The 17,023-nt window shown below is 39.4% G+C and overlaps 1 protein-coding gene and 1 long non-coding RNA gene across 3 annotated transcripts in view; one reads left to right on the top strand and one right to left on the bottom strand.

Moving 5' to 3' along the window:
• Positions 1-1,600: 1,600 nt before the first annotated feature.
• On the top strand, positions 1,601-15,884 carry WEE1 (WEE1 G2 checkpoint kinase). The gene is made up of 11 exons (XM_003412007.3): positions 1,601-2,225; positions 3,627-3,832; positions 4,306-4,369; positions 4,555-4,727; positions 5,181-5,302; positions 9,028-9,174; positions 11,554-11,649; positions 11,739-11,824; positions 12,699-12,869; positions 12,967-13,112; positions 14,557-15,884. The coding sequence occupies exons 1-11, from the start codon at positions 1,650-1,652 to the stop codon at positions 14,708-14,710; spliced, it is 1,941 nt and encodes a 646-aa protein (XP_003412055.2). The 5' UTR covers positions 1,601-1,649; the 3' UTR covers positions 14,711-15,884.
• LOC135231702 (uncharacterized) overlaps positions 8,232-17,023 on the bottom strand; it is a 37,166-nt gene continuing 28,374 nt past the window's right edge. Inside the window, exons 3-4 of one of the 2 annotated variants that reach the window (XR_010322462.1) lie at positions 12,943-13,042; positions 8,232-9,197 (exon numbers count right to left, since the gene is read on the bottom strand). This is a non-coding gene — a long non-coding RNA (uncharacterized LOC135231702). Of the gene's footprint in view, positions 9,198-12,840; positions 13,043-17,023 lie in introns of those variants that run through there. The other variant, XR_010322461.1, reaches the window with a different exon arrangement.

The raw sequence follows: 17,023 nt of genomic DNA, 5'->3' as shown, positions 1-17,023 counted from the left end.
TAAGTACTGAGCTGTGTTCCCTTAAAAAAATCAAGTTTGAGTTAAGCCTTTGAACAATGCTAGTACAACATACATGACAAAGTTAACATCTATAAAGTACTACAATTAGAAAAAGAGACAACAGAAATAAAGGTAAATGGTCATTAAGCCCATTAATACTGTCCAATAATATAAATCAGAATTATATTAATAAACATTAAAAAAAATACCCACTAATGTCCAGAATTCACCAAGAACACAGTCTAATTCACTTGCTGGTGAGACGTAATTTTTTATTTCTGAAGGGCAGTTTGACAGTTTATATCCTTTGACCAAATAATTCGCACTTCTAGGAATTTATTTTAAAGGTCAAAAAAAAAGGGAGAAAATATGCAGAAGGAAGAATGTTCATCATGGTGTTAATTACAATTGAAAAACTGGAAGAAAACTGCGACAATAGGGATTGATTAAATCATAGTTTGATGGGAGTACTAGAGGGATTTTCTCCAGTTGCGTTTAAATTTGCAGTGAGCTGTGCCAATCGGTTTTGCCAACACTTGCCCACGTGTTGACAAACAAATATAAACACTGTGGTCGCGTGGTGGGCACTTGGCTTTGTGTCAGGGCCGACAGTGGTGTTTATATTTACTGTGGACACGCCTGGAGCGGGCCGCAGAGGCGAAGACAGACTGGGGGAGCTCACCTATCTGCACACACACTGGACCGAAACAGCCAACCTGGGGGGAAACTGAGGCTCAGAAGCCGCCCCTATGGCCCGTGTCCCTGCCTTGATAAATTGGGTGTCCTCACTCTTGTTGATTTCGGCTAACCATACCAGTTCACAGTTTAGAAAAGTCCTGAGTCACCATTCCCGGCTCGGACCTCGACCCCGGAGCGTGACTGCCTGTGGCCACGCCCACAACGCCCCTCCGTCCGCATTGAGGAGCCGGACACAACGCTGGTCTGCCAGGAGCAGCGCCGGAGCCGCGTGCCCGACCCCTGCCCGCCCCAGCCTTCAGGGACCCGGAAGCGCCCCCCGCCTGCCCCTCCTCAGCCTCATAGGCCCCGGCGGAGCGGCAAGGAAGCCACATCTAGTCCCACGCTCGGCCCGTCCAGGGCAAGCGAGACTCTCTCTGCCCCTCCTAGAAGGCTGTCTCCACTCCACGCCCGACCCGGCCCCCGGCCACCTCGGCTCGTTCATAGGCCAGCGGCGCCGCGGCCCGCCCGGGCCTCGCCCCGCGGCGGGAGGGGGCGGAGCCAGCAGATTCGCGCCAAAATCGCGTAGCTAGTCCCGCCCCCGCGCGCTACGTCGCGCCCTCCTTTTTTTTCAAACTCGGGACTGGGCGGGGATTGGTGGGCTGGGCACTCACGTGGTTAACGGTCGCGGGAAGCCGCGGAGCCCGAACCTGAGACTGGACCTGCGGAGACCCCAGCCTTGGCGCCTGGGCCGCCCCGCCTCTGCTGGATAGTCCGCGCCGCCACCACCACCACCACCGCCGCCGCCCGCAGCCCCGAGCGCCCCGGAGCCGCAGCCCGCCGCAGCCTAGGCCCGCAGCCGCGGCGGCCGGGCGCGCCCAGTCGCACGTGGCGGACCCGCCCCCTGTGCTGACCGTGTCCTGGACTCCGTGGGCCCCGGCTCTCCGACCCGCAGCCCCGGCCCCGAGGCCAACATGAGCTTTCTGAGCCGGCAGCAGCCGCCGCCGCCCCGCCGCGCCGGGGCCTCCTGCACGTTGCGGCAGAAGCTGATCTTCTCTCCCTGCAGCGACTGTGAGGAAGAGGAGGAAGAGGAGGAGGAGGAGGGCAGCGGCCACAGCACCGGGGAGGACTCGGCCTTTCAGGAGCCCGACTCGCCGCTGCCGCCCGCACGGAGCCCCACGGAGCCCGGGCCCGAGTGTCGCCGCTCGCCCGGCCCTGCCCCGGGCAGCCCTGGGGAGCTGGAGGAGGACATTCTGTTGCGGGGCGCCTGCCCAGGCGCCGACGGGGCTGGCGGCGGGGCCGAGGGCGACTCGTGGGAGGAGGAGGGCTTCGGCTCCTCGTCGCCGGTCAAGTCGCCGGCCGCAGCCTACTTTCTGGGCAGCTCGTTCTCGCCCGTGCGTTGCGGCGGCCCGGGGGACGCTTCCCCGCGGGGCTGCGGGGCGCGCCGGGCCGGCGAGGGCGCCTGCTCGCCGCTCCCCGACTACCCGGGCACCCCGCCGCACAAGACCTTCCGTAAGCTGCGGCTTTTCGACACGCCGCACACCCCCAAGGTGAGAGGACGTGCGGGCAGGTGCTGGCGTCCCGCGGGCCTCGCTCCTTGGGCCCCGAGCCCGCGCCGGCCGAGCCTTTTAAAAAGGCCGCGGCGCCCGGAGCCGAGCGAGCCCCCGCTGCCCGGGTTCGGTTACATAACCGCCGGGCCGCACCCCCGCTCGCTTTCCTGCGCCGCAACCCGGAGTTGGCAGTCCCTCTTTTTGGCCCTGCCCAGAGGTTGTCCGTTAAGATTATGTAACTGAACAATGAGCCTCGTCTAGAACTTCTTCATCTTTCCAAGGGGCTGATCGGCGCCGTCCAGGTGGCCGGTGATTTCACACCCTTTGAGTCGGGGCCTCCCCGAGTGTGGCACCGAGAACCTGGTTTGGAAGGATGCTGGAGTGGGGCTGGCCTCGCCACCTGACACTCCCAGGCGCCGCAGCCATATGGTGCCTTTTAAACGCAGTGGTCGGTCTTGTAACTTGGGCGGTGCACGCAGAAGGGATTCGGTTTGAAAAAATAATGCGCTGATAGTTTTATGTTGTATGGTGATATAGGGGAAGTTTTGCCCCTTAGGAGAAAAGGCCGACCTTCTAAGCACTTGCAGTTCTAAAGGCTCATAGATAGCCCCAAGGAGCGTTTAAGCTTCTTTCTGGACCTAGTATTGGGTAAGCGTTTGTTGATCCCCTTGGGTAGTGCCCAAGTTTCGTCGTCATAAGCGTAATGATTAACATGCAAGCACTAAAAGCCCACGTTAGTATTGTTGCTTGGATCCTTTATCCTTTTGTATTACTGAGGGTGTATCTTGTAGGTGTTGAGCACTCATTTGCTGAATGGCGAGGGAGTATGCAGATTACCGTTTCTAGAACTTTAGAAGTAATAGGTCTTAAAACCGAAATAAAGACGAGAATCGAATTAATAGGAAAATGTACCATTTATTGTCGATGTACTGTTATTCATAAACCTCAGGAATACGTTTACTTTTGAGCTTTACTGTTCATCAGAGGATTTGGCCAAGGCAAAACCCTCTAGAGGTGGAGAGAGTCCAGTGGAGGTGGTTTTCAAAGCCTTATTTAGATGGATGGGGGAGGGGCATTCTTATGGGCCTTGCTGACTGCTTTCTATTTTTAGATGTATTTAAAGGATGGGGTTTGTTAACTGTTAGCCACTATAAAGAATTTATTAAAAATAATTTTTTTTTTAGGGTTGGAAACCGATTTTACTTGGCTATCCTCTTCAGAAAAGGTGGTTAGTGTATAATTTCAGACTCCTTAGCCATTTATTTTCCTTGAAATACAACAGAGACTTGTGTATTGCTTTAACCTAGCATTTAGCCACGTGAAAGGCTTGTTGAATGTTAGGTTGAGAAGACTGAGTGTCTGTAGGACTTGGATCCTAAAAAAACTCTTTTTCTTCCCTAGAGTTTGCTTTCCAAAGCTCGAGGAATCGATTCCAGCTCTGTTAAACTCCGGGGTGGTTCTCTATTCATGAATTCAGAAAAATCGGGAAAAAGGGAATTTGACATGCGACAGACGCCACAAGTAAATATTAATCCTTTCACTCCGGATTCTGTGTTGCTTCATTCCTCAGGACAGTGTCGTCGAAGAAAAAGAACTTATTGGAATGAGTAAGTCATTATTCAACAATTTGGATCCCTGAATCACTCAAGATTGGTTTCATAGACTTAAAAAATTTTAGTTTTGTCTGAACAGCATGGAAGTTTGTGCTCTGAAAGTTTTTCTGCTACTAGCTCCTAATTCTCAGGAGATAGGTGGGGAGTAATCAGCTTTGGAAAAAAAGGAATAAAAAGTCTAGACAGCTTGCGGGAAATCTGTCAAAAATGAGGAGGCGATGAGAGTGTGTGCCTAGAAAGGCTTTAACTGTGGTGTGTGTGATGCTGTTGGTTAGTGGACTTATCTCAACAGTGACATTTTCATCAGCTCGACTTAATTTTGTGATTGCAAATTTAACAATGCTTTTTTGTTTTTATCTCATTGCTAATCCATTTTGCTGTACATTTATCAGACAAAGTTTTGCATGCTTACTTGATAAATATGTCAGATACGTTGATGGAAAAGTACTTTTTTTTTTTTCCCTCAGTTCCTGTGGTGAAGACATGGAAGCCAGTGATTATGAGTTTGAAGATGAAACAAGACCTGCTAAAGTAAATGGCTAGTTTTTTTCCTTAAATTTGATTTTCTACCTCTTAACAAGTTACTATGTAGAAGCCTTAAATAAGCATTAGAACATGAGGTGCAGTTTTTTTTTTATTTCACATGTAATCCTACCATAGCAAAAAATGATTTTCATATCTTTATAATATGTATATGGATACACTTTTTGTTACAGAGAATTACAATTACTGAAAGCAACATGAAGTCTCGGTATACAACAGAATTTCATGAGCTAGAGAAAATTGGCTCTGGAGAATTTGGTTCTGTGTTTAAGTGTGTAAAGAGACTGGATGGATGCATTTATGCCATTAAACGGTCAAAGAAGCCATTGGCCGGCTCTGTCGATGAGTATGTATTAAAAATTTTATTTTTTGCTCTTTTGTCCTTTTTGGTGTTACAGAAATTAAAGTTTTAGGTGAACAAACACTGAATTTAATTCTCTTTAACTTTTGAGAAATGGTAATGATTTAATCATATCCTTTTCATTTTGTACCAGTGGTTCTTACTAAACTGGATAAAATAATTAGTCTGATTTTAGAGCCTAACTTCAGTGATTTCTAATCAGCATCCATGAATTCACAGTAAAAAGGATCGAATCTTTTCTGAGTTCTGTAGCCAGCAAGACTCCTTCATTCTAGCATTCAGCCTTTGGGAAGGTCTCGTTGAGTCCCCCCTTCCCTCTGAAGCAAGTTGTTATTCAGCGTAACTTCTACAGAAGTCACATTTATTTTACAGAGTTTCAGATAAATTCAGTTTATGTAAAAATGATTTACTATTGTATTAATCTCAGATTTCTCTCAGGCAGAACGCTTTGAGAGAAGTATATGCTCATGCAGTGCTTGGACAGCATTTTCATGTGGTTCGCTATTTCTCTGCATGGGCAGAAGATGATCATATGCTCATACAGAATGAATATTGTAATGGTAAGTAATGTAATGAAACCGGCCTCTGGTAAACTTGTGAGCTTGAGAAAATGGACACCGAGGAAGTATGCATTGTTATCTAAAGTCTTGTTCTTTTTTCTCTTAAATTCAAGAAATCAGATGACTAATATGATTTTAGATACAAATAATGCCTACCTGTATGTTTAAAGATTGAAAACCCTGTCCCTCCTGAAGCACCTTGTATATACCTTGGTAGACGACGCATATCATTTGTGTGCCTGTCACTCAAATCGGATTTTTGAGAGGACGGGGCCTAAGTATCCTCTATTAAGTAAGTTATGCTCTTTAGTAACCCTGCCCAGTCTGTCCCCCAAAATCAAATAAAACAAGCATGTTACAAGTTCAGCTTTCCAGCTCTGTCTGGCTTTCAATTTCAGCAAGCCCTTAGAGTGCCAACTCATGTCCCCTCTTTTCCATTAAACCTTTACCAAAATCCCAGTCCAAATTCTGATACTTTCAGAGATCTGTTGTTACAATCGTATACACAGATCTTTGCTTTATATATAATGGATTTTTATTTCTGTATACCTTCTGTAAATATTAGAGAATTTAGAATTTAATGAACCCTTGAGAAGAGACAGCAAAGGTTTAATTTTATTGTGTCTCATATTTTCCTTAGATAAACAAAACCAACCAACTCATACCATGTGAATAAATAAGGCGTGTAGGTAGTAGATTTCAAGTTTTCCATATTTAAAAAAAAAATGAACGAAGCAGAAGTAAAAGATCCATTTCTTAAACCTGACTCCTTATTAAGTTGTCATTTTATTAGTTCTCTGCACTTGAAAGAACGTCAGTATACAGCATTGCTGCTAGTTTGTTTCATACAGGTCTTGAAATGTTTCCATTCATACCATCACAATATTTATGTAGCTATCTTCCGTGACCTTGTGGACTAGTCTGTTTCTTAACCTTCATTTTTAGGTTAATATAAAACAATTTGACCATATAATGTCTTCTCCATTCCATATTTGCTAAAAACCTATGGCAGTTGAGTTGATTCCGACTCATAGTGACCATATAGGGCAGAGTAGAACTGCCCTTAGGGTCTCCAAGGAGTGGCTGGTGGATTCGAACTGCCCGCCTTTTGGTTAGCAGCCAAGCACTTAACCACCGCGCCACCAGGGCTCCCATATCTACTTGTAGTTGCATTCTCTCTCTCTCTCTCTCTCACTTTGTTGATTTGGCTGTTAACTATCAGTATTTCAGTAGGTGTCCAGGGATCACAAGTTTGTAATGACCTACCAAATACATGACTGTGTGATTCAGATAATTTTGAGAAACTGCCCTTGGGCGTAGCAGGTGGGGAGGAGTGAATGGTCTTTGTACCGTCTCACATTACAAAGACTTTGTCCTGTAGTATAGATTACAAAAATAATCCTTTGGAAATAACTTATTAATTCGGAACAGTAGAAAACAACAACAAAAAAAAATGCCATAAAGATAACTTTAATATGTTAAAGGTATTCTCATAATATGTGATTAGAAGTTTTTTTATATATAATTTTTATTGTGCTTAAGTGAAAGTTTACAAATCAAGTCAGTCTCTCACATAAAAACTTATATACACCTTGCTACATACTCCCAATTACTCTCCCCCTAATGAGGCAGCCTGCTCTCTTCCTCCACTCCCTTTTCGTATCCATTTCACAAGCTTGTGATTAGAAATTTTTAAAGAATCCTCTAGAAAAAAAGCTTCTTTATGAGGAAATTGGTCTTCAAAAAACAAAAAGATGTGTTCGAAACAGGGCAATTGCTTGCTTTGTTCCTGCTTATTAGATAAAGGAAAATAAGGCTATCTAGACAGTCCTGAGATAGTCCTTATCTTATGTTTTGTTTTCCTTTTCCACCATTCCTCGATTTCCCTGAGTTCTTTTCCACAGTATCATAGGGAAAGGGTTCTGTTACCAATGATTTGTACTGTGGATTAACTGATTAACCTTTATTGCAACTAAATTTCTTTATTCAAACAGTTACCTGTATTTTAAGCCTTTTATCTTGGTTTGGTGAAATTTCTGTATTTCTAGCCTGGATAAAGAAGTGTAGAAAAATGATGATGGGGGAAGAGAATCTGAAATGTCAGATAAGTGTTTTGCTTTTCCCACCCCTCCTCCCTTCCAGCAACTCATAGAAGGAATTGACTTAGCTATAGTTGTTGGACCCACTAAAAAGGGAAAGTAGCCATATCCTTTCATACCAAACTAGATCTAAGACTTGATCTAAGCTTGCATCGTTTAAGGATAGGCTTTTTGTCCTGCTCCCATCTAGGGCCCTCTTTTCTTCCAGTTCAAAGTTTGTATAAGTTATGTATGGAGAACATACTTAAGCTTAAGATAGTCAGGAGTGTGTTTTTATTTTTTAAACGTAATTGAAATTTTGATATTCGTTCTTGCTCAAATTCTAGAAGCTCTTTTCCTAATTTAATATCATTGATCTTCTTGATTTTATTACCCTGCTGACTCTGATTTTATTATTCTTAAGCTTTAAGCAGAACTTTTTTGTTTTCCAGTAAAAATTCATTACTTCTGAGATAAAGTATAAAGCTTTATAATGTGTAAACAGGTTAGCTGATTGGTTTGGCTATTTCTATAAGAGCAGGTTGATGTTCTCACTCATGGTACCCAAAAACCAAGTTTTTATAAAGCTTTATAATGTGTAAACAAGTTAGCTGATTGGTTTGGCTAATTCTATAAGAGCAGGTTGATGTTCTCACTCATGGTACCCAAAAACCAACCAAACCCAATGCCGTCGAGTCAATTCCGACTCATAGTGACCCTGTGGGACAGAGTAGAACTGCCCCAAAGAGTTTCCAAGGAGCACCTGGCGGATTCAAACTGCCGACCCTTTGGTTAGCAGCCGTAGCACTTAACCACTACAGCACCAGGGTTTCCCACTTGTAAAAAAAAAAAAAAAAAAAAGAGTAGTATAAATTACAACTACTACGATACTAGTTTTTAGCTCTAAAATTTGTAGGTTGTTGTCAAGGGGGTGGGGAAGCAGGTATTCTCATACACTGATGGTACAAGTATAAATTGGTATAGCTTTCTCTGGGAGACAGTGCGTATGTGTACACACACATACGTATGCAGATATTACAAGTACTCCTGCCCCTTTGTCCGGCACTTCCATGTCTAGCGGATACTAAATGTCTGAAATGACCAATGTATAAGGTTATTCATTAGACCATAATATATACTAAGCAAACGATTGAAAATAATTTTAAAATGTCCATCTTTAGGGGATTGATTAATGTGTGTTATCATCCAATTATATAGTGGAGTTCTATGGAGACACAAGAAAGAAGGGTAGTTTTTATATATTGGTACAGAATTATCTACAAGGTAATGAAAATATACTATCATTTGTGTAAAACGGAGTTGAAAAGAATATCTAAGACATAGACAACATAGGTTTACTGTGGTTCTCTTTCCCAGAGTAAGCCTGTGTTGTCAGTGGTCTTAGATCTTTTCACCTCCTTTTTTACACAAATGAAAGAGACTTTAAATTGTATCTTGTACCATCTGAGTTTATTAATCCAGTGAAAGAAGAAATAAAATTTTGATTTCACAAGTAGGTTGAAGGGGGAAGGTCCTATAAAATGTGACTTTCTTAGCTGAATCTATGGTTATTCGCTAAAGGTGGAAGGAAGAAAAATAAGAATATTTCAAAAAGAAGAAAAGGCTAACCTTTTCTGTCTTTGTAAGGCGGAAGTTTGGCTGATGCCATAAGTGAAAACTACAGAAGCATGAGTTACTTTAAAGAAGCAGAGCTGAAGGATCTCCTTTTGCAAGTTGGTCGAGGCTTGAAGTATATTCATTCAATGTCTTTGGTTCACATGGATATAAAACCTAGTAAGTATTACAGATCCTCTGACCTATTTTGGGGGGTTATAGAAAATAAATTACTTTATTAGAACAATATGAAAACATTTATATATCCTGTTATGTTTTTCATTTTTAGCTTTAAAAGGCCTTTGAACCACTTACTAGTATTGTTTTATGATCTCTATTTACCTTTTCCCTCGTTCCCCCCAAAAATTTGAGGTAATAAACTAATTTTTATTAAAAGCTGGAAAAAATTTGTTGCATCCTATAAGAACCCATTCTCAGGGGGACTCAATGGGGAGACTAAGAACCTGTACTTAAAGCCTCACTCTTCTGCTCTGCTATAGAAGCATAATTATAAAATGAACGCTGGTGTTGCTAGCAGGATTACTGTGATAAAATGAGAGATGTGAAAATGTTTTGAAAACTTAAGTGCTATACATATGTAGATTTCTAGTCCATAAAAGAAATATTGATGTTGATATTGTAGGACTCAGAAAATGAAATGGCACATGTGTTACCATTATAACTGCATAAACAAGATTGGAAGTGAATTAGGGCTACAGAGTATAGGAATATAGTCGTTTTTTTTTTTTTTTTTCCTTTACTGTTCATATATCATTTTTCGGCTAAAAAATTACTGATTGGTTTTTATATATAAATACATAAGTAGTGTCAGTAGACTGACCATACAGTGGCTCAGAACAACCTCAGAGTATTCTTTCTTAAGCCTTATAAAGAGCTTAGGACACAAAGGAACAGTGGTACTATCAAGGTGTAGGCCTATGTAATTTTAGGTTAAGTGGAAACAAAAATTTGTTACAGAAGCAGTTAAAAAAAAATAATTAAATCCCCATTTTCTATTAAACTTTGGAACTACGATTATAAAATAATGCCCGTGCTGCCAACAGGGTTATTAGACCATCCTGAAATGCGAAAATGCTTTGAAAATGTAAATGTTGTACAAACATAGTGGTTTATCAAACCTATAAAAGGTAGTAAAAATGTTACTGTATTATTCATAAAACAAAATGGCACATACATTTATAATTATAACTGCATTTTTAAAAGGATGTGGGTGAATTCTACAGTAATATTTTAGTGAAAATCGTTTTCATTTTATCAGAATGATGTACATACTATCTTACTACCTCTTTTTTTTAGTCAGCTATCTCTATCTTCCCTTTTCAGTACATTTTCATCTCATCTAATAACCAGAGCATAGCAAAATTTTTTCCAGTTGACCCACATTCTTGACAGTCAATTTGTCCAAACTAGTATCCAGTTTAGCACTGTGCATTGCATCCGGTTATATCCATTTTTCTTTTTTAGGTTTCACCCTTCATCTGCTTTTTTAAAATGGTAAAGACTTGTCTTGTATAATGTCCTTTCTTCTGAATTTGACTGGTTGCTTCCTTGCTTGTTCCTTTCTTCCCTATTTTTCCAATAAATAACAAGTTATGACTGAAAGGTTGACAGACTCAAATATTGGGCTAGATGTTTGTAGGCTGAACTTAAGGAGTTTTTTTTAAATCTATCAAAATGTGTGTTGATCCATAGGATTTTAAGTCATTTTACTCACTTTATCTTAATTTTATGGTTTATGTAAAGAATTTCTTATCTGTATGTACCTTAACAACTCACTAAAATTTTTATTTTCAAAAAGGAAAAGATTTGAACTGATGATAGTAAATGTGAATGTACTCAGATCTTGTATTAAGTGTCAGCAAATATAGTAGACCCTTCCTTGTAAGATATAAAATTTAAAAATATTAAGAGATACGAAGTTTCAAAGTCTTCAAATTTATAAATGTCACCATAAAATAAATTGCTCCGTAAGTACAGTATAAGCAGAAGTAGGACTTCCATAAATGTAAATTTAGTACTATATTGATAAAACTATTAAAATGAATCTGCCAGTAAAACTTAACGTTAATCATGAGCGTGTCTGAGTTTGAAAGAAAAAGATGGTGTATGTAGTATGTGTACAGTAGGAACCACAAAGCCCTATCGGGATGTAATGCAGTATGGCCAGCTAAACCACTAGTTAAATGCCTGGTTCTTTTTCACGTCAGTCTTGCAGCATTAGATTAAAATTTGTGCTTTAGCAGCATCACAAATTACTGTATTTGTGGCCTTTTTATCGTTCATAAGTAATTAAAACTGCTGAAGATCAGTATGCGAATGATAAGGGTCTAATTCAGTGGGCTCTAAGTGTTCAGGTATCAGAGCTACTCTAGAAAATGTATTCCTAGAAAATATAGCCCTGGTCCCCAGTTGGGCTTGGGGTAGAACAGGAGAACCTGTATTTTTAAAACCTTTGCAGATGATTCCGATGTATAGTCTTGTTTGTGAAGTCTGGTTATGCTATCGTTAGTGTGACTTACATAATTAACTGTTTGATAGGTAACATCTTCATATCTCGAACCTCAATCCCAAATGCTGCCTCTGAAGAAGGAGATGAAGATGACTGGGCATCCAACAAGGTTATGTTTAAAATAGGTAGGAAAGATAACTAGAGTATTACCTTACAATAAAAAGAGAAGGTTGTTTTGTTTTTAACTTGTCCATAATTTTTTCAACACTTATAGGTGATCTTGGGCATGTAACAAGAATATCTAGTCCACAAGTCGAAGAGGGTGATAGTCGTTTTCTTGCAAATGAAGTTTTGCAGGAGGTAATTTTTCTCTTTTAGTAATACCATTTTTTGATAGAAGAATATCGATTCAGATATATTAAAATTTTAAGTTAATAACTGGTAGAATGGTGATAGAAAATATAAACAATCAGAGCTGAGGGTATTTAGCAAGAGTCAAGAACGACAAAGATTTATAGTATTCCGAAGTGGTAGAGTTGTGGTAAAATAGATGCTTTCATACACTACAGGTGGAAATTTAAAATGGCATAACATTTTTGGAGATCAAAGAGTATCAAGATTTTAAAATCACATACTCTTGACTCAATTTCCACTTCTAGGTTTCTCTCCTACAAAAATGTTTATATACTCACACAAACTGAAAACGGTAAATAAGAATTTACTAACAAGGGATAGATTAATTTAAAAAAGAGTGACACGTCATCTCAAGATAGAGTTTTGACTGAAAATGGAACTAGTAGAACAATCTAAATGGTATGCCCTCGTTGCTCTTTTGATATGTATATTTGCCTGTTTTATTATGTATATGTATATTTGTTACTTGTTAGCATGCATATGTTTTGTGTTTGCATGTGACTATCCCTAGAGGGATAGCAGTTTCTTCTGAGAATTGGATTGGGCTAGTGAGAGAATAAAAGGCTTTCACTTTTAGATACATTTTTAAATCCTCCCCCCACCCCCAGGGTGCATATTACTTAGTAATTAAAATATAAACCTCTCCCAAAATGTGTTACTTTGAAACCTTTGAATAGATCTTAAATCTAGATAGACATGGCCTTGGAATGTTTTAATTTGATCTTATTTCTCAACTAAATTCTCATCGAAGTGTGATACAACTTTATTTTGATCATCTTTACATTCTCTTAAAAAAAGAAATTTTTTTTTTTTCCCACAGAACTATACCCATCTACCAAAAGCGGATATTTTTGCCCTTGCCCTCACGGTAGTATGTGCTGCTGGTGCTGAACCTCTTCCCAGAAATGGAGACCAGTGGCATGAAATCAGACAGGGTAGATTACCTCGGATACCACAAGTGCTTTCCCAAGAATTTACAGAATTGCTAAAAGTGAGCATTTTATTAGGAAACATTTTACTTAACGAGATTTAATATTTTATTTCATTAAATTGCATGTTTTTACCTTAATTTTACTTCTTTTTATAAGGTTATGATTCACCCAGATCCAGAGAGAAGACCTTCAGCAATGGCACTGGTGAAGCATTCGGTATTGCTGTCTGCTTCTAGAAAGAGTGCAGAACAATTACGGATAGAATTAAATGCTGAAAAGTTCAAAAATTCACTTTTGCAGAAGTAAGTGAGGGTTGATTTGTTTTGCTTTTACTTTCTCATTCTCTGATTTTATTGAGAGACAGGCTTTCTTTCAGCTAAGGATGTAGTGGTTTGGCATGTTATACAGTGAAAGTTGAGGGATTCTTAAGTTTTGACCTATTTGTGTTTTTTCTAAGTTTTGAAATTTTAAACTTAAAAAAGTTTTAAGACTAGCTTATGTTTGCAAGTGGTGATAGTCCCCAAGCCCTAAATCATACCAGAAACTAAGTGAGCCTTTACCAGCCGCCCCCCATCAGCACAAATTAACATTTTTCAATTAAAAAAAAAAACCAAACCCGTTGCCGCTGAGTTATGAAAGGGTGAAATTAATATCAATTAAAAAAAAAAAACCCATTGCCGCTGAGTCAATTCTGACCCATAGTGATCCTATAGCACTGAGCAGGGTTTCCAGGGAGTGGCTGGCTGGTGGATTCGAACTGCCAGCCTTTTGGTTAGCAGCCAAATGCTTAACCACTACGCCACCAGGGCCCCAGTGTCAGTTTGATTAGATGATTCTCGTATTTGATCTGAATAACCTTTGACATTAGGGGGAAGCTGGTTTGGAATGATAAAGTTTATCAAAAGGGGAATAATATTGGAGGGTATTAAGTAACCACAGATGACATTTCTAATTCTTTTGCTTTATTGTTACCATTTTGATTCTAACCTAATGAAACTGACTTGAAATATTAAAAGGTAAAATTGACACTAATGTGACATCCATCTTGTTCATACAAATAAATAAATTTTTCCTTTTTTTTAATATAATCTAACCCTGGTGGTGTAGTGGTTAAGTACTTACTACAGCTGCTTACCAAGAGGGTCAGCAGCTTGAATCTGCCAGGCGCTCCTTGGAAACTGTATGGGGCAGTTCTGCTCTGTCCTATAGGGTCGCTATGAGTCAGAATCAACTCGGCGGTAGTGGGTTTGGTTTTTGGTTTTGGTTTATTTTATTTTAGTTTTTTTGTTGTTGAGAATATATACAGCACAATATACACCAATTTACCAGTTTCTACACATACAATTCAGTGACATTGATTACATTCTTCAAGTTGTATAACCATCATCTCTATTATATAAAGACAAATTGACAGTATGAATTGGAGTTTAATTTGAAATTTTTTTTATTAAGACTCATAGTCAGTACTTGATTCTTTATTACATGTGTCGTTGTACTCAAGTATATTTTAATCCTAAAAGCACAAAGTAAAATAATTTCATAAAGTAAAATAATTTCATAAATTTAAGTTGTTTGAACAGAAGCCAATATTTCCTGTTATGTTTTCCTTTCCTCATTTGCATTTTAGAGTAGTGATGGCATACGAAGATATCCTGTGTGGTAATTCAATCTGTTGGCCTCTTAGGATTCTTTCTTAGGATTAATACAATAAGTGAAAAGTCTTATTTCCTATTTTTATGTTCTTAGAGAACTCAAGAAAGCCCAGATGGCAAAAGCTGCAGCTGAGGAAAGAGCACTCTTCACTGACCGAATGGCCACTAGGTCCACCACCCAGAGTAATAGAACATCTCGACTTATTGGAAAGAAAATGAATCGCTCTGTCAGCCTTACTATATACTGAACTACTCATTTCCCACCTCCCCCTCCAGAAAACTGTGACGAGAGGAAGCTAGGTTGAAATCACTGCTAGAATCCAGCGGGCGATTAACTTACTGAATTGGTGTCGTTAGTTTTACTGAAATGCCTTTTAGGACTTTTATTTGTGAATTACAGTTGAAAGCTATATTTTGACCATTGTTTATCAGGCTTTCTCCTAGTCTTATCAGTCTGTCTTCTGTAGGTTGTCAGTCACTGTTGGATGTTACACCGGCCTTCCCAGGGTTAACCACTGTGGTGGTGTGCTGCTTATAGTTCGCTGTTGCGTTGTAATAAAAGGTATCTTTCCCTGTAGTGACCTGTAAAAAGGACTCAAGGGCTTTATTACAAATATATTCTCCCTTTGAAAAGGGAAATGCTAAGAGACCCAGTACTATTCAGCCTTCAGTGTACCTATGTGTCAGTCTTACATTTCATTTCTTTTTTTTACTTGTGAATTTTACTTGTATATCCAACTGGGAGCACTTTGTAGGCATTGCATGAACCATGGAATAATTCCGTGGAAGTATGCCTTGTGAATTTGCTGCTATTTTAGTTTTGTCTTTGCTGTAAAATTGTAGCATTAAACAATCATTGTTGTTAATAGGCTTTCTTTTGGAACAATTATGTGAAATATATAAGCTGCTCTTGATGAAAAGCAGCAATTTCCCTTTTTTTTTCCTTTGAACTTTGAAGCTAGTGCATTGGAAAAATGCACCTTCCCCCCCCCTTTGGAACGCTGTATTAATGTAGTATAATTATTACTGGTTTTGTAATTTTTTCCTGGTAATGTCCTTCCCTGACTTTTTAAAAATGTCTCCTCCCTTTCCCCAAGTTTTGTACTTGATTGTATTATTACTCTGTTTTTAAATGTTTTGCTTGGTTTCTCTTCAATATTTGTGTACATAAACTAGTACTGTATATAGCTGTTTGAAATGCCAGAATGACTTCTGACTATTCCAAGTTTTTCGCAAAATATATTTTATCTGTGATTAGCCATTTGACTAATAAATACTGGCTAACAGATGTTGAAAAAAAAATAGAATTTGACTATTGCTTGTTTCCTTGTTAATTTTGGTTCAAGACATCTTTGCCACTTGTCTGTTTGACTTGTGTTTTAATTAACATTAATTGGCATATTAAAAGTCACTCTGTGCTTACCTTAATTGTCTTGATCTTTGTGGTGCCTGTTACGATTTTTTCCTCCATTATTGCTACATTATAAAATGTAGGGTATAATGTATATAAAGTGCTGAGAGCAGTGGGCACTTTTTTGATATATGTGAAACTTACTGACTGTGAAGGATGGGCTTTAGTCCACCTTAGTTACATTTTGGCACTCAAGAAAAATTTTTCCAGCAAACTCAGAATGTTTTTTATTTGCCATTATAAACATTTAATATTTTTATATCTCATTGCATATTATGCATCTGACTTGCTAGAAATGTGGTATAATTTAAAATAGCTTTAAATTAAGAGTGAATATAATAGAAGGACCCTTTATAATTTGGACTGACCCACAGAAGAGATCTTTAGATTCAGGAGAGTTTTAACTCTTGATAAACTAGACTGGATTTGAAGAATTAGGGTGCAGGTTGAAGAGATACAGTGCCAATTCTTCCGTGACATCTTTACCTGACGTAGTTTAGAACCAGAGAGTGAACAGTAAAGGCCTTAGAGCATAAAACATGAATGCCACAAGATTCTTGTGCTTTGATCATGGCTACTTCCTTGGCTTGTGATTGGAATCTTATTTTTTCCTGCTATAAACATTTTTAACAAACTCGATCATTTTAGCCTTTAAGTCTGTGGCATCTTAAGACAATTTAGAGGAATGAGAGGAATTGGCATAGATGCATAAATTAGATATAAAAGCTGGTGGGTGTAGGTGATAAAAAACCTCAAAAGCTGCATGGACTGGAGCAGGTAAGTCTTACACATTTTAGTAGCCACTGGAGACAGCTATAAAAAGATTATTATAATTGACACTTATTATGATCACCCCAGGTTATTAATTTGCATTTTTCAGTTCACTAGCTTCAAAGAAAAGTTCAGGTGTTTTTTATCAAAATTTGCAGTAAATTTGTCACATACTGGCTAAGAATAGTTCCTGGTGTTCAAAGAGGGAATTCTTAAAGCTATCTGAAAGCTGATTTTTAAAAGAGTTCAGCTCATAATCAACACAGCATACTTAACCATCAATGCCTTCTACGTGGTAGACCAAAGACCAGCAACAAGTAGTCTTTGCCTGCTAGGGACTTTGATAAAAAAGAAGAGACCTATGTAAACAAATAACTAT

Source organism: Loxodonta africana, chromosome 7, assembly GCF_030014295.1.
Source record: "Loxodonta africana isolate mLoxAfr1 chromosome 7, mLoxAfr1.hap2, whole genome shotgun sequence".
Taxonomy (NCBI): Eukaryota; Metazoa; Chordata; class Mammalia; order Proboscidea; family Elephantidae; genus Loxodonta; species Loxodonta africana.
This window is presented reverse-complemented; position numbering and strand designations above follow the sequence as displayed.